The sequence below is a fragment of the Haemaphysalis longicornis genome, unplaced genomic scaffold, assembly GCF_048455015.1.
Source record: "Haemaphysalis longicornis isolate Haplotype H1 unplaced genomic scaffold, Haemaphysalis longicornis Haplotype H1 scaffold_6, whole genome shotgun sequence".
In the NCBI taxonomy this organism is placed as follows: domain Eukaryota; kingdom Metazoa; phylum Arthropoda; class Arachnida; order Ixodida; family Ixodidae; genus Haemaphysalis; species Haemaphysalis longicornis.
This window is the reverse complement of record NW_027526407.1, coordinates 31498567-31519723: the sequence shown is the minus strand read 5'-3', so window position 1 is coordinate 31519723 and position 21157 is coordinate 31498567. Positions and strand designations below refer to the sequence as shown.

Below are 21157 nucleotides of genomic sequence, written 5' to 3'. Positions count from 1 at the left end.
CCCTAGGTTAGTTTGTTGTTCTCTGGAAAGGTAAGGGTAAGGCGAAGGTACGGTCTGTCTCAGAAGGCGATAATGCTGGGTTATCTCCCTGAACGTGGCAAGCGGGTGACTGTCCTCGTGCAGCTCCATAGCCCGGGAGGTAAAAGCGCAGGCTTGTTGGGTGGGCGTATTTGTTGCCCTCCATTGAAGCGTGAGGGGGTGTCCAGATGAGCTGGATGGAACCGTTTGGGGAGTGTTTTTTTAGCACGCGCAGTGCAAGTCAGGACACCCAACCCGACTGGTAATTCCAGTAGGCTTGTTGGGAATCGGTGACTACCTTCCGAACCCCTGGTTGAGTGAGAGCCAAGGTGATGGCTGCCTCTTCTGCTGCCGTCATTTCTTGTGTCCTAAGCGAGGTACACGCAAGGAGGTTGGTTCTGGAGGTAGCCATGATGATGGCGTATTGCTGCCCTCGATGTTTGGAGGCGTCTGTGTAGATAACTGCATGACAACCACCGAGGGTGGTGTTTAGCGCTTGAGCCCGTGCTTTTCGGTGACCCTCCTCATGTGAGGGGTTCATATTTATAAGCAAAGCGAGCATCTTTCGTTTTAGTCGCCAAAAGTCTCGGAGTACGTCAAGCGGAGTGACATTCTGGGCTGCCCAGCCAATCTTGTGAAGCATGCGGTTACCCACCGCAATTCTGAGTCAGTCGGACCTTCTGGTTAGAAAGATGACCTTCTATCAGCTCTTTCACCGTGTTGTGGAGCCCCGTGCTAAGCAGCCTCTGTGTGTACGCACTCATGAGAAGACCAATTGCCTGCTCGACCACCTTCCTAATCATTATATAAAGCAACTCTATGTCTTCCTTGTCGAGACGAAGACAGGGGGTTGACGTAAGTGACTCTCGAGAGGACAAAAGCTTCAATTAATCGAAAGGTACCGGATTCCTTTAGGCCTCGCTTCTTGGTGGCAACTCGCCTGATCATGTGTATGATTTGATTAATGCTGTTTTTGAGGCGCTGCAAGGAGACGTCACTCTTGGTGTTAGCCTCGAGATGTAGGCCCAGTATCTTGATGCTGGGGCTTGGAGTGATGGCCTGGCCATCAAGGAGTATTTGAATGTATTCCTTGATTTGGCGTGAGGGCGGGCGACAATGAGCTGTGATTTTTTACATGAACACTGGAGGCCACAGGCTTTAGCACATTGGTGTACTAGAAGTTAGATGCCATGCATTGGTGTGAGCTTCCTTTAATTTTTGTAATTCTTAGCACATGAGCAAGGTGCGTACAGGGCCGCTAGACGGGCATGAGTGGTCGCGTGACGCTTTCACGTGGCATTCAGCGAGAACGCAGGGGGTAAACCCGTAGATGTGCTTGGTGAGTACACCACCTGTCTTCCCCATCTTCGCGTGGGCTCGTAGCTAAATCGGTAAGACAACGGGCTCTCGCTTTGTTGGTCTATTAGGTCCGGGTTCGATTCCCGGCGGTGCAGTAAATTCTTTTATTTGTTCGCTGGGGTTTTCTGGTGACACCGACGGTCGCGAAAGAACCCTTGGGGGGTAGAGGTAAAAAGCTTTGCTTTAAAACACAATTTCAGCGCTAGGAAAGATAGGCACCGCCCCTTCCTCTCTGGCACTTCTGTTGAAGTATTCCTTCATGAACTCTGATGGAAGCGGATAGCGAAAACGGCTGTATGTCGATGTTTTGATTCCTGGGTGTTAAAACTTCATGCCGAGCCCTCCCCTACAGCGCCGCTCAGCATAGGTGTGGCTTCGGCGAATTAAACACCCAAAATATTGAAAAAATAACTCCTTCGCGAAACTGGACCAGGAACCGAGTGACCAACGCAGGCAAAGAACGCTTCGAGGGTTGAAAAGCTCAAGGCAGGAGGTTTTAGCAAACCTCTTCTCCTCGGAAATATATCTTACCTGACTTCACGGTGAAAACAAGGAATGGTTCGAGCTCTCAAGTCTCTGGGAGATCCCCATCACCAGCCTTGCGTCACAAAGGGGCTTACACGATTGGAGGCAACATTGCTGTACCGCATCCTAACGGGCTCAGCGAAGACCACAGCATGGCTATTCAAGGTGGGCCTCGTGCGATCGCCTCTGTGTTCGTCATGTGCAGTGATAGGGGATGTACACCACTACATAATGTGTTTCCCAGAGCATGATGTCGAGCGGACTGCAGTGCTCTCAGCGATTCGAAAGCTGGCAGCCCCTCGCCGAGCCTGTGAAAGCTATTTAGCGGGCACGGTACCACCCTTGGCCTACAGAATTTTAAAACGAGTTGTGCGGTTCGTAGACCCCGCACCTAAAGAAATTGTGTGGTCTCCGGGGCATCAGGGTCTGAGAGGTAACGAGGCCGCGCACGCGGCTGCCCGAGCGCTTACACACCGGACCTCACCCATGCTCTCCCGGCTCGGAGATTAGCAAACCACTTCTGCGGTTTAGAGAAATCGTAAGACATTACTGCGATAACCGCCGGCTTTACCCAGCCCCTGTAAAGGGTCTGAGCAAGGCCGATGAGCGAATACTGCGGCGCCTGCAGACGAACACATTTATGTGCCCTGCAGTAGCAAAGCATTTCGACCCTAAAACCGATGGACGGTGTCTGCACTGTGGGGAGGTGTCCGACACCTTCCACATGGTGTGGGCATGCCAGCGCAACCCTGCGTTATCCCCCAACCCTTCCCCTACCAGAGAGGCATGGGAGGCAGCCCTGCTCAATTGCTCGGGGCTGGAGTCTCAAAGGGCTCTAGTTCGACGGGCGAGAGTGGCGGCCTTGACCAATGGGGTCCCGGAATAGGGACTGCACCTGTGCGGAGGGCCACATGCCCTAACTCTCTTTTATTCTGATCAAAAATAAAGTTTCACTCCTCCTCCTCCTCCACACAGCACTCTGGACTACATCGTCTTTCCAAGTGGACATTAGATGCTGCGAAGAGACGTGTCACGCCTTCTCCTAAGTTTCCTTGAGGAGACGGAGCTGGCAAACTTGTGGCAAAAGGACACTACCTTTGGCTAATTAGGAGGAGCTTGGGCGGAGCAACTGCCGGCATATCCAGCCAGGCCAACGCTGCCTGATCCCACAACAACCACCACCACCACCACCGTTAAAGAGCGGAAAGTAAAAGGTTTTAGCAGCGCTCAAGGCTCTCTTACCTGATTCCACGGTGAAGACAGACGCAGGATCTTCCGACAACATTGCTTTGTGGCGTCCCAGATACTAAGCGTATACCACTCGGCCAAGACTGCGACTTACCTACCGGCTTGCTCACCGGGCATATACACATCCGGTGTCTCGCGCTCTCTCGCGAAACCGAGAATGCTCTGAGCTTATGAATCCACGCAAGCAAACATTCGCCGCAAGCCCTCGCAGTGTATGTACACAGGTGCAGCAACAGCGGTGAGCCGGAAGGTCTGGGAGGCGAACGCGAGCGGGAGCTCTACGCACAGAGAGTGCGCGACGGACACTTTTCCTGTGACGTCAGCCTATTCATCAGAGCCGCGATCCTGCACAGACAGGGACCGTTTATCTGACACGCGGTGGCCGTGCTTCGGCCCTCCTCTCCCTGCCACCCCTCCGTTTCCTCCGGCCGACAGAAAGGCACTCGAATTCCAGACTCGGCCTAACGACGGCACGCCAGCCGTAGCAACGCGACTGATGTGCACAAGCGCAGGCAAAACATAAGTGATGGACGGGTCTGAGGCAATATAACGTGCAACGTCGGCAGACGTAGCGAACACAGCCTTAGGTGAGAAGACCTGCGGGTTGCTGAAGCCGCGGAGATTTAACCTTCCAAGTGCACCGCCAGGACTGTACAGATCAAAACCATCACCAGTAGAAGGGGGCTAAAGTATCAGTTCATAAAGACACGGGTGTCGCATCAGAAAGGAGGCAAGATGCCTATTGTCTTAGAACGGTCACACGAGCTAAATTTATGTGTCTACGGCGTTGCAACACAGGTCGCGAGGTACAAACGGGTTTGACGGTCACTGCCGTCATGTCAGTTGGAGTTGTTTCCTCAACAACGAGCGACAGTTGACGCACTCGACGCCACCAACAAAATGAACAAAAGTATTTCCAAGGGTCGTCTTTATAAGACCGCACTCGGTTACATACTGATTTCGCCCAGACAGTTGCTCAGATGATCCGTATCGTTTCCCGAAGTTCCCAGGCGAACTCCCCGCCACCCCGACGTTTCATTCAGGTCCAATCCGATATACCTTTCCTATATGACGTTTCTTGTATCAACTGTCTTGATTAAGGCCACAGCGGAAGTTCGCTAAACGGCATGAACCCATTTAGCCGATATCAGTAGAAACGATGTACAGGGAACACCCAAAAGAAAAGTTCCACAGATGGAAAGAAAAATGCTACGAAGAGGAACGGCTTTTGCCTGCGGCGTCATGCCGTGGCTACTGAGTCCTACTTCTGAACTGCATGTCACTCGGCCCATGCCCATTCGAGATGACTAGGCTTTTCATTTAAAACACAAAACAAAAAAACTTGCAGAAACTTTTCAGTGCTATACATATAACTCTTAAAGTCCGTTTCCATATTATAGTTGATTGCGTTGCTGGGAGGACTTCTTTGGGACAATATAACCCGTCTGATAAAAAAAAAGTAAAAAAGTGCCAGTACCTTTTATTAAATACCTCCACAAGACCTATTCCTATGGAGTGTAAAGATCGAGCCTTTTTAAAGTTGGTTTCTCTACTATGCGAAGTTACAGTGATATGAAGGCATTTTTAGGGGCACTATGACAAGTAGGATATCAAAGTATCAAGGTCACAGTGCCTTTTATTAAATAATTTCCCAAAACTTCATGTATCCTTGTAAAGCGCTATACGCCGAACCCCTTTAAATTGGGCTCCGCTTGTTTACACAGATGTATTAGTGGGAATATTTCGCTTTTTGGGTCAATATAATTGGTGTTATGTGAAAACACGAAGGTCATATCGCTTTTCATTCAATTTCATCACCAGCCGAAAGCACTGAGCTTGATAGACGGACCGACGGGTTTCTCATTGAGTCTGTATAGAAATGCTAACGCATTTATTATGCGTGCAGTTTTTGTCAAAATTTTAGAGGCCACGATAGAAGTTCCCGGGCCACGAAAAATTCAAAGAAAAAGCTTAACGTTTAAGAGTGACCCAATTATTTTGCGCAAGCAAGGAAAAAAGGTATTTTCTCCAGAGTTCTGTGATAAAACGTTTCAGCCTCGCTCGGGAGGTAACCTTTTACTTCGAATTTTTTGTGGCCTACGCCCTTATGGCATGGCCTAGAAAACTTTAACAAAGACTATACCTATCGACTACCGCACCTGTTTTAACTTAGTACTATGCCATCAACTACGAAAGGGCCAACTAGTCAAGTCTTCGCCACGCTAAACTAATCGAAACAGACAATCTAACAGAGGAAGACCCGACTGCCATTTTGCCGCAATTGAAATGCGATAGTAGGAACACAATCTGTGGGGGCTATTTTTTCCCCAAATGATAATCGAAAAGCGTAAAACCTGCGTGGTATGACTAAACGACAGAAACAACAAAAAGATTATTACGATAAAAAGAAACCTCAAAGCTTGGCAGTGTTCAATTTCGGAATCCGGGCTGTCATTTGATAAAATTCCGCGCCTACGGTAACATTGCCAAGGTCCTGTGTTTGTCGTGTATCAGCCGAGCTTTACGAAAGCAACCACAATGCCGGATAAAACTCGGCAGCGCTCAAACCACGCCCTCATAGCTTTAATTACTCCCGACTCGCTCAAGATCTGGCCTTATTTAACTTTGTGACGAAATACGGAACTCGATACTTATCTTATAGCATACGGCCTTGAGGCCCAAACATGAAAACCTAAGTGCACAGTGACTGTACGTACCGATATATAGCGTCTGTCGGAAAGTTATTGAAATTTGCACATAAAATTAGACAAGAAATAAAAGTAGGAATGTTTTCACTGTTGTGCGTCATTATTAAGCTAGCATTATTACCTCGCCCCACAATCCCGCATGCGTTCTTGCATGTGATGTTGCATAAACCACCAAACCATCGTCCGCATTGTGCAGTTACCTCCGCACACGCTAATCCGAGCTCCAACAACTACCAATGCAGCCCTACTGCAAGAAGGCATTTTGTTGGGTTTTTATTTTTTTCGCGTGCAAGAAAAGGGGGAGTTCCGCAACTTTCTTTTTACAGCTGAGCAACTTTGTGTATCAGCATACCACGTTCCTGATATTCGCTTCCTACTCGATTCAAGAATTCGAAAACCTAATCTATTAAACATGCCGTGTAAACACGAAACGCAGCGTCTGACCATGCATGTCTAACTGAAAATGTCACGCACTGCCGAACCTGGAAAAGCATCGACACGTTCCATTTTGTTTGTTTATTCGTTTGTTTGTTTGTTTGTTTCTTCGTTTGTTTGCTTGTTTGTTTCTTCGTTTGTTTGCTTGTTTGTTTGTTTGTTTGTGTTTCTTCGTTTGTTTGTTTGTTTGTTTGTTTGTTTGTTTGCTTGCTTGATTGTTTGTTTGTTTGTTTGCTTGTTTACTTGTTTGTTTGTTTGTTTGTTTGTGTTTCTTCGTTTTTTGTTTTTTTGTTTGTTTGTTTGTTTGTTTGCTTGCTTGCTTGCTTGCTTGCTTGTTTGTTTGTTTGTTTGCTTGTTTGTTTGTTTGTTTGTTTGTTTGTTTGTTTGTTTGTTTGTTTGTTTGTTTGTTTGTTTGTTTGTTTGTTTGTTTGTTTGTTTGTTTGTTTGTTTGTTTGTTTGTTTGTTTGTTTGTTTGTTTGCACTTACTGCGATCCGAACGTACTCGTACACTTATAAACGCATTACTGTTTTGACAAACCCGCTAATACAAAAAAAGAATTAAGCATTCGATCCCATATCCATAGCATGTGTTTTTTCTTTTCACATTCTAATTAATTAGAAAATTTTACTATTTGGACGAACAATTCCTGAAATGTACCTAGAAACCCGCCGCGGTAGCTCAGTGGCTAAGGCGTTCCGCTATTGAGCACGAGGTCACGGGTTCCATTCCCGGCCGCGGCGGCCGCTTTTCTGATGGAGGCGAAAAGTAAAAACGCCCGTGTGTACGAGATTTCGGCGCACGTTAAAGATCCCCAGGTGGTCAAAATTAATCCGGAGCCCTCCACTACGGAGCGCCTCATCGCCTGCGTTGCGTCGGCGCGTTAAACCCTACAATCAATCGAAATGTACTAGAAAGGCAACAGCGTCGCATCCGCGCGGGGGGTGTTGCGCCTATTACCTCGCATGACACCGCACGTCGCGCTAGATAAAAGCACACCAAAGAACACGCCCTTTTTTTGTTGGCTAGATACTTCAAACTTTAACACTTTAACCACTTCTTGTTTCTTATGCATGTAACAAAGCCATGAAAGGGGAATCACACCCGTAAAAATAAAATTTAGAGTGACAGCACTTTTGTTGGTAGTTGTGGCCTTGCTGTGCTTTTTGTGGGACGATTTCATTAACCGTATGCTTTTAATCTGTATGCAGCAAGCTTTGACCTGGTACAAGAACACTAAAAGAGGCATGTGTATAACATTTTGGAATCCTCGATTAGTACTCAAAGGTTTATCAAATTAGTAGTCATATGTTTATGCTTACAACCCTACGCCGGGCGGCTTATATTTCTTTGAATCTGACAGTACTATCTTTCAAACGAAATGTTCCGTTGATAATCGTCGGTGAGCACAATTTGGTTGTCGGTAAGTCCGACGAGAAGTGGTCCCTCCAATTCATGGAGGAAGAATTTGAACTACAGTATAATGATTCACATCAACCAATCACTTTAAACGGGTCATGTATAGACTTAACTTCCCCTTATAACTTCGCAAATTATCTCTCTGAAGTTGTAATAATGGTGTGTCATAACCAGGCAATATTTTTATCTGGATTATACTGGAAAAATTTGAACTGCAGGCTATATTGATTCCAATCAACCAACAAATGCCCCTAGGTCATGCATGGACATCGACTGTTACGAAAGCCATAACAGTCATGTCCATAGTGTATATGTCCAGGTACGCCCATGTGTGATGTCGTGAGGATGTTCCGTTGATAATCGTCGGTGAGCACAATTTGGTTGTCGGTAAGTCCGACGAGAAGTGGTCCCTCCAATTCATGGAGGAAGAATTTGAACTACAGTATAATGATTCACATCAACCAATCACTTTAAACGGGTCATGTATAAACTTAACTTCCCCTTATAACTTCGCAAATTATCTCTCTGAAGTTGTAATAATGGTGTGTCATAACCAGGCAATATTTTTATCTGGATTATACTGGAAAAATTTGAACTGCAGGCTATATTGATTCCAATCAACCAACAAATGCCCCTAGGTCATGCATGGACATCGACTGTTACGAAAGCCATAACAGTCATGTCCATATTGTATATGTCCAGGTACGCCCATGTGTGATGTCGTGAGGATTATGGGCGCGTACTTTGCTTGGATTAGCCGTGCTGGCAGTACCCCTGTGATGATCTGTAGAGACTTCAGTGTGTACATTTCAAAACCAGAGAATAAATGGTTCACTGAGTTTGTGCTGAAGAGTTTGGTTTTTCTTAGTTTGTCACTTCACTAATCAACAACGGTCCTGTATACATGAACTTTGCCCAAGAATGTGTCTACCGTTGTAACCGAACCAATCAGTGTGCATCAAAGTAATCACAAAGCTCTCGTCCCTATCACGCCGAACGATTAAAATAATTAAAATAAATGTCTGCACCTTTTTCTAACCCTCTGCGATTCGTTCGCTACAGCTTCCCTAGTCATCCACCTTCATAGAGTGGTCTCTCTTTTTATTTAATTTCACAAGCTCAATTTTCTGCCCTAAAAAACAAAAATAGCTCAGCCTCCTGTCGTAGAGGTCGATGATAAGGCTACATGGCGGTTCATTGATAAAAAACGTAAAAAACAGATAGGACAAGCAGTCAAGGACGAAGGAGAGACGTAACAAAGCGGTGATTGACAACTGAGGTGTCGGGGACAAGCAACGTCCCTTGCTCGTTAGCTTCCGTCTTGACTGCTGACGAGGTGCACATATTTGCAGCTCCCTGTTTGCTTCTTAGAAATGTCACTTTTAAATAGTACGGATGGTCGCAGAGTTTATGCGGGCAGCACTTTTTCACGGCTGTAGAGCCACTGTTGTGTCCAACGCAAAACGCACGACACTGCCTTCCTCCACAATCAAATAAATCCGCAAACAGCGATCGTCAGTTGACATGTAAGCGGCCAAGAGAGTTGAATCCATTTTCATTGTTACTCAAGCTGTCACATGGGCTGAAATACGTTCCTGTAGACACCAATGACCATTATTTATTTTTGAATGAAGCAGTGTACAAACTTCGTTCAGCACCAACTATGTCTACCCTTTTCTTCTCTCTCTCTCTCTCTCTTACTCTCTCTCTCTCTCTCTCTCTTTCCCGTATTGTCCTTCTATCTTCCGAAGTTGCAACTTGCATTCAATTAGCTTTTGCCGTTTACATCAGCGCACAAATTTAAAAGGTCTGCAGCATAAGCACTGCTCTAAGCTCCTGACACATATCCACTCATGCAAGAAAAACTTGTGGGGTATGTGCTAGGAGCGGGGTTTTGTTCGCGGTCGCGAAAAATTCCGTCATCCTAGCCATACACAGCGTCGCTGCAAAACATACACCCAGCATATACGCACTTATGCAAGGTGTATTCGTGTTGGACCGGCCTCAAATTAATACTGGATTCACGAAGCATTTCCGGAATGCCGTTCTCTGCTAGTACGACCCCCGAAGAGCAACGTGCACAAGGTATATTCTTTTTGTATTCTAGTGACGGTAAGGTAAGGCCACGTATAAACTCTTAACGAGTTAACTCAAAGAGTTAAGAGTTAATTAAAAGAGTTAACCCCAAAAAGAGTTTCCTTTTCACTCTTCGAAGGAACGCAATTGCGTTCCTACAAAGAGTGGAAAAGGGAACAAAAAGCAATGTGAACGGGACACTGTGCAAAAAGCGACTAGAAAATCGAAAAGCAGGTGCTGAAAACTGTGGTGATAGTCGTCGCAGACTGCAATGTGGATGTCCGCAGGACAGAAAAGAATTGGTTAGCGCTGTGCACGCTGGAAAAGTTTGAACTAGAGTATAATGATTCATATCCACCAACCACTGCACATTCATAGGAATTGTATATATATTGTGAGCGCTTACTTGTGCACCTGTGAACTGCCCCACACCGTGCCCGTCCACCGTCTACCGGCGTGGTCAACCCCTCACCTGTCCATAACCATTACAATCATCATTTGTACATAATCATCATCTCAAGTCACGTGTGTGAGTGAGTGAGTGAGTGAAAGAACTTTATTGAGGGTCCGGCGATGACGCGAGCTCGTCGCGCACCCGGCTAGTCCCACGTCGGGATCGGCAGGTCTAGCCCACCGGTCCGGTCGCGGGCACGCTGGACTGCCAGGATTTGCTTGTCTAGAGCGGGGCTACGCAGAAGAGAGTCCCACTCCTCCTTGCTGAACTTGGGGTGCGCGGACCCGCACTCCCAGAGCATGTGAGCTAGAGTAGAGGTCTGTCCGCAGGACGGGCAGGTGTCGTCGCGATATACGTCGGGGTAAACTTCGTGTAGAACTGCCAAACACGGATATGTGCAGGTCTGTAATAGTCTCAGGGAAACGGCTTGCGCCCTATTCAACTTGGGGTGAGGGGGTGGAAAGACCCTTCTAGACATGTAGAAAAATTTCGTGACCTCGTTATAAGTAGCGGGAGCATCCCTGTGGCCGTAAGGGGGAGGCGAGTCAGCTCTCCTTACAGAGGAAGCGCGGTCAGTGAGGTCGCGCGCAGCCTCGTGAGCAGACTCATTGAGGTTCGGGGGAGCACCCGCGAGAGATCCTACATGAGCGGGGAACCAGTGAATTGAATGATGCGTGAGAGCATCTGTACGCCAAACGCTAAGAAGGCGAGCAGCTTGCTCAGCTATGCGGCCATTCTGAAAAGCCCTCACTGCCGTTTTGGAGTCACTGTAGATCTCTGACCCACGACCGTCTAGCAGGGCGAGGGCGATGGCGACTTGCTCAGCGACTTGGGGGTCTGATGTGCGAATGGAAGCGCAGTTAGAAATATTTCCGCTGGAGTCGACCATAGCGACGGCAAAGGTCTTCCCATTGCTGTACTCCGCAGCGTCAACGAAGCTTGCTATAATGTTTTTTTGCTTGATCTGTTTGAGGATCGCTGCTGCTCTTGCCTTGCGTCTGCCCTCGTTGTTGACAGGATGCACGTTTCGGGGAACGGGGGCCACTATGAACTTCTCTCGAATGCACCTAGGGATCGGGGTACTGCTCCTCGAGGATCCTGCTGAAGGGTAGCCTAGCTCTTCGAGGATGCGTTTGCCTGCTGCTGTGGTGTTCAGGCGAGCGAGTTGTGCGCGTTCTTGGGCTTCGGCAATCTCCTCGGCGGTGTTGTGTAACCCCAGCTTGAGGAGATCCTCTGTATGAGTCCTGATGGGCAATCCGAGAGCCCTTTTGACTACTTTACGGATGAGAGCGTTGAGCTTGTCTCGTTCCGCTCTGAGCCAGTTGTGCATGGAAATCGTGTACGTGAAGTGGCACAGTACGAAGGCATTGATCAGCCTGAGGAGATTGTCCTCCTTCATGCCCCGGTGTCGGTTTGCAATTCTTCGAACGAGCTGGAAAGCGTTTTCCGTCTTTGCAATGATTTTGCGGAGAGCTGTTCCATTCCCGCCATTGAATTCGACAAACATGCCCAGGACCCGAATGACGTCGACCCTGGGTATCAGCCCCCCGTCACTGGTGCGAAGAGTGATGTTGCTTTCGGAGACTGGCTTCCAGTCTTTGGGTCTGCCTCCCTTCTCCTTTCTGTAAAGCAGAAGCTCCGACTTCGCGGGGGAGCAACGAAGTCCGGTGGGGCGGAGGTACTGCTCGGTCACATCGATCGCCTCCTGCATAGCTTCTTCAACTCTTCCCTCGCAGCCGCCGGAGCACCAGATGGTGATGTCGTCGGCGTAGATGGTATGCTTGACGCCCTCGACTCGTGCCAACCTCTCCGAAAGGCCAATCATACAGATGTTAAATAGCATGGGGGAGATTACGGCGCCCTGAGGAGTTCCCCGTCCTCCGAGGGGCACTTCGTCGGAGCGGAAGTCTCCAATGCGAAGCGTGGCCTTCCGGTCAGTTAGAAAAGAGATAACGTACCTGTGGAATCTGGAACCGAGACCCAGGTCCGAAATTGTTTTGGCGATGAAGGTGTGGAGCACGTTATCAAAAGCCTTCTCGAGGTCCAGGCCGAGCAGGGCCTTTACGTCCCTGGAACGGCCATCCACGATCTGATGCTTGATTAGTTTCATGGCATCCTGCGTCGAGAGTCCGACTCGGAAGCCGATCATGTTGAACGGGTAAATCCCGTTGTCTTCGAGGTACCTGTTAATCCTATTAAGGACGACGTGCTCCATTACCTTGCCGACGCAAGACGTTAGAGAAATCGGCCTGAGGTTCTCGATGTTCGGGGCCTTGCCGGGTTTTGGGATGAGCACCGTGCAGGCCATTTTCCATTCTGCAGGAACAACGCCATTCTTCCAGACCTCGTTGATCTTGTCGGTCAGAAAGGCAATCGATGGGGCGTCAAGGTTTCGCAGCATTCTGTTAGTGACCCCATCGGGACCCGGCGCAGACTTGCGATTGAGCGCGAAGATGGCCTGTCTGACCTCGGCAACGGAGAAGTCTTCATCCAGTACGGGGCGAGGAGGGCCTCGGTAGTCCGGGAGTTGCGTCACCACATCCCCGTTGTGCCGGATGGGCAGGTACTTCTGAAGGAGTTTGGAGACTAGTTCGTCGCCCGTGTGAGTCCTAGTGGCCTCGTGAAGGGCCCGGGCCAATGTGTGCTTCTGGTTTGACTTGGGGCCGCTTACGTCGAGAAGGTGCTTCAGCATGCCCCAGGACTTGCCGTTGCGTATCTGTCCGTCGATGGATTCGCAGAGCTCGTCCCACTGCTGCTTGCACAGCACTTTGCAGTAGTCATCGATAACCTTGTTGAGCTCCGAAATCTTCTTTCGAAGTCTGCGATTGAGTCTTTGACCTTTCCATCGGCGGATCAGGGCATTTTTGGCCGCGATCAGGTGGGCAAGCCTACTATCCATTTGCTCGACGTCGAGATCGGTTACCACTTTCTTGGTGGCCGCGGAAGCGTCCTTGCGGATGCCTTCACACCATTCCTCGAGGCTGTCAGGTGCACTCGCTCTCCCGGGTTCTTCCCGAATCTTGCGAAAATGGTCCCAATCGACGAACGTGAATTCCCTGACCCTACTCCGAGCGACCTTGAAATGCGTCTCGAGAATGTAGTGGTCGCTGCCGAACTCCATGGCGGTGTTCTCCCATCCCACGTCCTCCACGTTCTTGACGAAGGCGAGGTCGGGTGTAGTGTCTCGGGTTGCGGAGTTGCCGATGCGTGTGGGAAAAGCCTTGTCTGTTACCAGAGTAAGGTCCATCTCGTTGGCGTCTTGCCACAAGTTGCGCCCCTTGGTAGTGTCATAGACATAACCCCAGAGGCCGTACGGGGCGTTGAAATCACCTACGACGACCAAGGGTCGAGGGCCGGCCAGGTCGGTCGCTTTTTTGAGGATGGTCTTGAACTGTTGGCGCGAGTCTCTAGGGTTGCTATAGATATTGAGGACGAAGACGCTATTTTTTCGCTGATTCCGCTGTGGCGCGTTGAGCAGTACCTCCACCATGACGTATTCGAGTCTACCGCTCGCCAGCTTGAGGTCGTGGGTGAGATGAGTTAGCCTTTTATCGATCAAAGTACAAATACCACGGCCACCAGGCTGGCCCGATACGGCTCTGTAGCCTTGAAGCGATGCGGCGGAGACTAATGTTTCTTGGAGTGCGATGACCTGAGGTTTAACCGCCAAAGACCTGAAAAACTGCTGCAGAGGGGCTTTCTTGGTAGAATACCCCCTGCAGTTCCATTGCCAAATGCGAAAACTTTCTTTGGACCTATCCATTATGGGGCTGATCGAACTGACTACCGCCTAGCGGGGCAGTTAAGGTTGCGCTAAAAATGGGACATTCTGTCACCGCGTTGGTGGGATACTTAAGCGTAGCTTCCCTCAGTACGGTGGGAGCGGTTAGAGGATGTACGACAGTGGCAGGTGAAGCCATTCGCGCCTCATTGGCGTCGATGCGATCTGCGAGAGCTCCGAGGCCCCTGTTGGGATCCCCGAGCGCAACCTGAATTTGCCGAACGCTGTCGCTAAGAAGGCTGACGTTAGCGGTGACCTGTTTGAGGCCGTCTGCGAGCGCAGTGAGCGTTTGCTTAATCTCGCCAACTTCTGCGGTCAACACTCCCGACTCGCATGTGTGATCGACCACTGCCCTGCGTTTGGAGGATGTTGCAGTACCGTCTACCGGAGCCGCGACTGGAGTCTCGGTGGCCCTGACTGCCTCACCGTTACCCGACGTATTCGAAACGAGTTTTCTGATTTCTGCCATTTCATTAACTAGCCTGTTGATCATTTTCTTAAGGTCGTCATTCTCTTTGCGTAAACGAATGATTTCCGCGTCCCTAGCTTGCTCTGGGAGCGGGTTGTTACGAGCGCCCGGAGCGGCCCCAGTATTGGCGGTGGGGTTGGGACGCACCAAATCGGCCCAAGCGAGGAACGGTTGCCTCCCGCCACGTGTAGAGACGGGCTGATGTCCGGATGCTGGCTGGGTTCTGGAAACCGAACGGCCCCTGGATCCGGATGGGGACCTGGGACTGGATCGGATTCGGGATCTCGACCTGGACCGGATCCTGGAGATGGAACGGCTCCTGCTACGGCCCCGGGAGCGGCGACGAGATCTGGATCTCCCCTTGGACCGGGAGCGGCTGCGGGCGGATGGGCGTTGAGACGGTGATTGCTGAGCTTGATTCGAGGTCTCCATGGACGGAAAATCGTCGTCGTTGAAGGTGACGGTCTGTCTCGAACTCTCCGCGGCGCGGGAGCGTTCCCCCCGTCTGCGCCTGACCAGGTACGGTGTCTGGAATCTTCGCTTGCACTCCTTGGCGGCCGTAAGGTGACCGCCTCCGCACAGCTTGCATTTGGGGTAGCATCTGTGCTGAGCGTCGGGGTTTGCTTCTCCACATCCCCTGCAGACGGCATCGTTAGGCGAAGGGCAAACATCGGAGCGGTGCCCGAGGCGGCCGCAGCTGTAGCACACGTCCATTTGCTTGCGAAATAAAGTGCACCTGATCATTGTGCCGCCGTAGGAGACGAAATTAGGCACCCTGTACCCGTCGAACAGGACCACTACGGTGGTAGTTTTCTTGATTCGTTTGGCGCCGAGCGCCGCGGGGTTTCTTGAATTGACCAGATTTTTTTCGATCTCCGCGGGTCCGTCGCTAAGAGGAACGCCTCGAATGACGCCCTTGCACGTGGAGTGGGGTGCTGCCTCGTAAGCGCTCACCTCGAAGCGTTGACCGGTGACGGTGATGCCCTCGATGCCGACGTAGCATGCAGCGTTGTCCCTGCTGGGTGTGCTTATCACCATGATATTTTGTTGAAAGTTGGGACACATCGTGTCGGTGTCCCGCGTCGCCAGACCGAGCCCGGCAGCTTGCCATATGGCGTCGGCGACGACAGTAGGTCCAACCTTGCTGATACACAGGCCTCCCCGGGGCCGCACGACGATCTTCGCTTCTTCTTTGGGCAGCGGAGGCATCCTGCCCCCTCGAATGATCTTGCTTTTAAGGTCGGCGCGGTCGGCGCGGCCCATAGCGTTCGAATCGGCGTTAGGCTTAAGCCCGCTCGCATTGCCGCCAATCTGGTTGATGGCCGAGTTTCGCACTGAAGAACGTCGGGAGACAACGTGCTGCCACCCGAAGTCTTTAGTAAAGTTCTCGGGGGCCAAGGGCTCCCCTTCCACCTCGCACTCCATCACAAAGTCCGTGAAAAAAGCTCCCGGCGAGAAAAGGCAGGCGAGCGATGCCTCGCCGCACGAGCGCGGTTAGCGTTTCCACAGTCACGGCGTGGTCGCTAGAAAAGCGGCCATAAAAGTCACAAACGTCCACCCACCCATAAAAGTCGGGTATCAGCGTGTTCCTCTTGACTTCACGAATCCAAAAATGCAGAAAGTTCAGGGGAACACTTTCGAAAAATCTCCGGAAACTTTGCAAAAAAGCAGGAGCCGAACGAGCCACGTCCGAACCCGTCACGTCCGAGCACGTCCACGTGTGTGTGGAATCGCGATCTGGCAAGTAAAGGACAGAACCGTTCGCTCTGCTGCCTCCCTGAGAGAGGCGTCCTGTCTCCTTACAATATACATGTATTTTGCAAGAATGTTTTTGAAGTTACAATTCCGACATCTTTACCCCAGGCAATAAGTGCTTCATCTAGTTCGTGTTCGAAGAATTTGGTCCCCGACTAGCAAAACAACTCAAACTGTGAGGATGTCTGCGCTGTAGAAATGAAAGACGAAATTCTGATTTCGTCTGTGTAATACCTCCAGGCGCACCTGTAGATGATACCGAGAAGTTTATGAACGCACACATTGCATGGGTCAGCCGTGATGATAGCACCCTTATGTTTGGTTGCAGCCAAACCGATCAGTGCGTATCGCAGTTACCCCAAAGTTATTATTACTGCCAATACAAAATGATGAAAATAAATACATGCACCCTTGTCGAAGCATGCGCGATATGCTACGTCTATCTTAGCCCGTCAACCACCTTCAAATAGTGGAATGGCTCCTTAATCATATTTTGCTGTCGTTAAGAGTTCTTCAACACATCACCAAAAATGTGCACAGCGCCAAAAATACGCACTGTGGCTGTCCCTGATCTACGATCTTTGCACATGACAAGTGCCACAAATCCACACGACGAATGGAACAAACATGGCAACAACAATAACTCGGTAGTATACCTTGAGGGTCATTTGAGCCAATTCGAAACACACATACGCACAACTGGCACATGGCCGCACTCTAAATTTGTTGTTCTCGGATTAATTGCACGTTTTTCTCCCTCACTCCCTCATTCTAAAGAGACAACGTACGGATATACCCGCCAAATATTAGCCGTGGAGAACCGCCATAATGGGGTAGCCCAACATAATAATCTTTTATCATATGACGCAATCAGCATGAAATAATATCGCATATTTTTTAGACACCATCACTGCTTACAGAACGCTTTTCGAGTGCTCTGCATCGTCTCGCGTCAGTGCACTTAAAGACTTCCAAACATCAGTGGGTTTCCTTAGCTCGTTAACGCAGACAGTCTACTCCCCATCTCACCTTTTTTTTTTGTGCGTGTGTGTGATTACTCCGAAGGGCTATGCGCGCTGTTTGCCGGAAAACGCTGCGTCGCGTACATTAACGCGTGTACCGCATTCCTCGGCTTGTGATCGACACTCGCAGCGCACACGGGCACCTGTCCTCTATGTTTCCGGGCGCCGCGAGTCTCCGATTGTTGGGCCACGCTCGCTGCGCACATGCTGCGGACGAGCGGGGGAAAAAAACGAGCAAGATAGAACAGGCGGCAAACGCGTCCGCCATGCCTCACGGCACAACACACACGCTCGACCCAGGCAGCACACACCACTCTGCTGCCCCGGTTTTGATCGATGGAGAAATGACTCACCCCCAATCCGATGCGGAGAGCACTTGACGTTCAATCTTCCCGCCGTAAATTCGGCAGCCGTCAACTCAAACACTCGTCACTGAAACAAAGGACGCTGTTTCGAGGCGACGAAGCGAAGTTCTTCGGCGGCGGGGCGTGCTCCCGCTGAAGTGTTTGGTCCAGCGCGCTACCGTTCTCTCAGCGACTGTCGCGATGGTGACGGCATTGGGAGACCCCCACACCACCTGAACCTAAACTGCGCAGTGGTTCGGAAGCGAAGAGCTAAGTCTTGCACCGACCTTGCCCGTCAGGTGAGCGTGTCCCAAAACTAGTCCACAAAAGGATCGCTTACGTCAACGAACAAAAAACGCGCCTCAATTAGCGCCCACGACCTACCAGCAGGAGTGAAGCGTACAACTACTACGTCGTCGTGTGCGTCGGAAAACGCTGCGTCGTCTGCTAGCGCAGACGCCGGCGCCGCCGGCGAGAACTCTACCGCTACATGGCAACGTTTCTCCCACGTGACCATGACGCCGCGGCGACGTCAGAGGCCACGTGAGCGTGATGTCACGCTTTCATCAACTCTCGGCCTGTGGCCTTGCACCCGCTTCTCGACGCTTCGACATGCCGGAACCGACCGCCCCCGCCGCGCGGGAGGTTTGCACGGCTCGTCGATGTTTTTTCTCCGCTAATTTAGCCTTTTTCTTGTTTTGACGATGAAAAGCTTCCTTTCCTCGCCATTTCTGTCCCGGTCAAGGTCTCGGAGTGGCGGAGGCAGTTCTTTCGCAAGACTGGGATATGCGGGTCCTGGGGCCGATAAAATAAACATGGCGGTCGTGTCCTCTCCGTGTGAGCGTTTTCGCGCCCCCCTCGTCTGACACGTTGCCTTACGTGCCCGGGACGGAATGAACGTAAGACAGCTTCTTCCCTGCTGTCGGCAGTAAGCCGCCGGAATGAATATTAAAGCGTCATTTTGCCTTCGTGTTCCAGCCGGCGTCAGATTAACAGATTCTTGGGCCAATACAGCTCCAAAGTTATCCAAAGAGTAAACAGTGAAGGAGTGTTTCTTGGTCCCCACTGCAGCAAATTAACAGTTTCTTGGGCCAACACAGCTCCAAAGTTATCCAAAGAGTAAACAGTGAACAAGTGTTTCTTGGTCCCCACTGCAGTAAATGAAGAGCAAGTCATTACCGGTTTTAAAGAAATACCGTTCATAACGAATATACTTTCCTGCCCCGGAAAATTTGCCACAATGTGGGCTTACTTCAGATTTTATTGCATCATACATTAACCGACGTTCACGAAGGTTATTTACACCTAGACTAGAATTATGTTCTCAGAGCCGTAGAATTACTCTGTAATAAAAAAAATACCCGTGAAGCAGTTTTCACAAGTAACTATCGCACTACACTTAATTTACAAGAGATTCTGACTACCTGGGCAATTATTTTGCCATTGCTCGACTACAAGAGATTCATGTGTTGGCCTCGAAAATATCATCGTGCCCTTTAGAAATGTGTTGAGACTTTCAAACTATTTGCTTTGATTTCTTCTGACGACATTAACATACCCCGAAAATTACTAATTGAACATGGAGTGGGTCTGAAACCATATTATGCGCCGCAGTTTATCGCTGACCGTGGACATCTAAGGCCATGTAAATACATAATTATGCGTCTATGATTCTATAACATCTATTTCTGTAGTCGATTTCAACATGTACAGGCGAGAAACGTATTTCTACTAATAACCTTCATCACAAACGGGGAAGAGCATTACCATCAGAAGGTGAGATAGATCGCAGGGTAATGAATTGGGAATCGGTCAACTTTCGCAAGATGGGGAAATTAATGCAGCTTTTTTCATGGTCCTGTACAATCGCATGCCACAAATTGCCCTATAGTATTCGGCAATACACCAATCTGTTATACTATAAATAATTTATTATATCATAAAAGAGGCTTTAACACGAGTCATAAATATACTTTCTATCTTTTTCACACGAAACTGCGCTTTTACTAGTCTCAAGTCGTTCACGAAACTAATATACTATTAATTTTGATGTGGCACAGCGTAGATAGACGGAAAATAGAGTAAGAATAGCATAGCACGAGCACAACTCTCCATATTGTTGTTACTACCGACTACAACCTTTAGTGTTATTCCTATAGTTACTTCCCGAAAGTAGTAGTCCGCATGAGTACACTGGCAGCTGCAACACGCGAATATTTGTACGTTGGTGGCACACGCTATCAAATACAGCAGGGCCTAGTAACAGCGAGCTATCATTTACCGCCGCCACTGAAACCATACAGTCAAGAAACATTTTGGCAGTTCCACTGACAATAGAGCCAACCTTCCGAATCGGTTTAAAATAGTTTGCTAAGTTTCAAAGATCTTCAAATTGTTAATCACTTTGCATGGTGTCGTAATGGAAACGTTTGGCTTTCCCCTCTAATCTTTTCATATATATCCCTTCCCTGATTTCTTGTCAGTCATTCTCAAGATCGATTTAAAAGTTGTGCTCTTAATTTTACTTTGGCTAGAACGTTTTGCTCTGCTTTCGTTAGGTTTCCCAAAAAAACTTTTATATGTGGTTTCGGCGTTATTCTTCTTCACCCTTCATCCTTCCCGAACCGAGTAGCAAACCAGCTAGCTTTCTCTGCATCATTGAACTCTCTCTCTCTCTCTCTCTCTCTCTCTCTCTCTCTCTCTCTCTCTCTCTCTCTCTCTCTCTCTCTCTCTCTCTCTCTCTCTCTCCCTCTCTCTCTCTCTATCTATCTATCTATATATCTATCTATCTATCTATCTATCTATCTATCTATCTATCTATCTATCTATCTCCAGCAAAGGACGCAAGAGTTCGGGGAAGCACGACTGATTTGACCGAAACATCCGAAACTGCATAGTACGTGGTAGAGTTGTATTCGGTTGCTTCTATAAAACTCTACCTCACCGCTGCCTTGCTTGCTTCCTGGTTTATCGGGACGCAAACAGCGGCTGCAGCAGCCGCCGTTTACGTCATGGAAACGCTGCGACGGAAATTAGGAAAAAAAAGGTTGTTTCATTAGTAATTTCCCAGCACTTTTCGGCATCGAATCACAGCTAAAATTGATATGGGAAGGTCAAAAATTTGTTTGAAACCAATTTATTGCTTGTCTTCAGTGTCCCTTTAATGCTTTTTCATCTAGATTTCTCCACGGCTTGCAACTTTCAAAACGGCGCCAGATTTTTACACCGCCTCCTTAAATTTAAATCATTGTAAAACTGGAACAGTAAGAACCCCACAAAGGAGTTGTCGTATCACATCTGTGCGTGTGCACACACCGCACAGTTTGTCCGCTACTGCTATATTTATTTGCTGGGGCACAATTCAGTCGATCGCCAGGTGCATGCATATCTGACGAGTGCTTGACGCATTTTACTGACCTGCCCACTACAAGTAATATTAAAGCAACTAAAAAATCAGATGATTTAATAAAAAGTGCACTCAATTAAGGCCACATTTCCAATATAAAACTAATAACATAGGAACCCGGAAACAAAGGAGCGAGGCGA

General features: G+C 49.1%; 2 protein-coding genes across 4 annotated transcripts in view; both read right to left on the bottom strand.

The window, feature by feature from the left end:
* The window catches only part of LOC144142437 (uncharacterized), a 41441-nt gene extending 23298 nt beyond the window's left edge, over positions 1-18143 (bottom strand). Inside the window, exon 1 of one of the 3 annotated variants that reach the window (XM_077673942.1) lies at positions 17996-18143. In XM_077673942.1, the coding sequence (XP_077530068.1) occupies positions 17996-18128 (133 nt within the window). In that variant the 5' untranslated portion in view covers positions 18129-18143. Of the gene's footprint in view, positions 1-3144; positions 4088-17620 lie in introns of those variants that run through there. The other 2 variants (XM_077673944.1, XM_077673943.1) reach the window with 2 other exon arrangements.
* Positions 10347-12370, bottom strand: LOC144141464 (uncharacterized). The gene has a single exon (XM_077673018.1). The coding sequence runs from the start codon at positions 12348-12350 to the stop codon at positions 10386-10388; it is 1965 nt and encodes a 654-aa protein (XP_077529144.1). The 5' UTR covers positions 12351-12370; the 3' UTR covers positions 10347-10385.
* Positions 18144-21157: the final 3014 nt, after the last annotated feature.

Bases quoted from the DNA above. Each gene is read 5' to 3' on its own strand.
- LOC144141464 (XM_077673018.1), bottom strand. From the start codon at position 12,350: ATGAAACTAATCAAGCATCAGATCGTGGATGGCCGTTCCAGGGACGTA.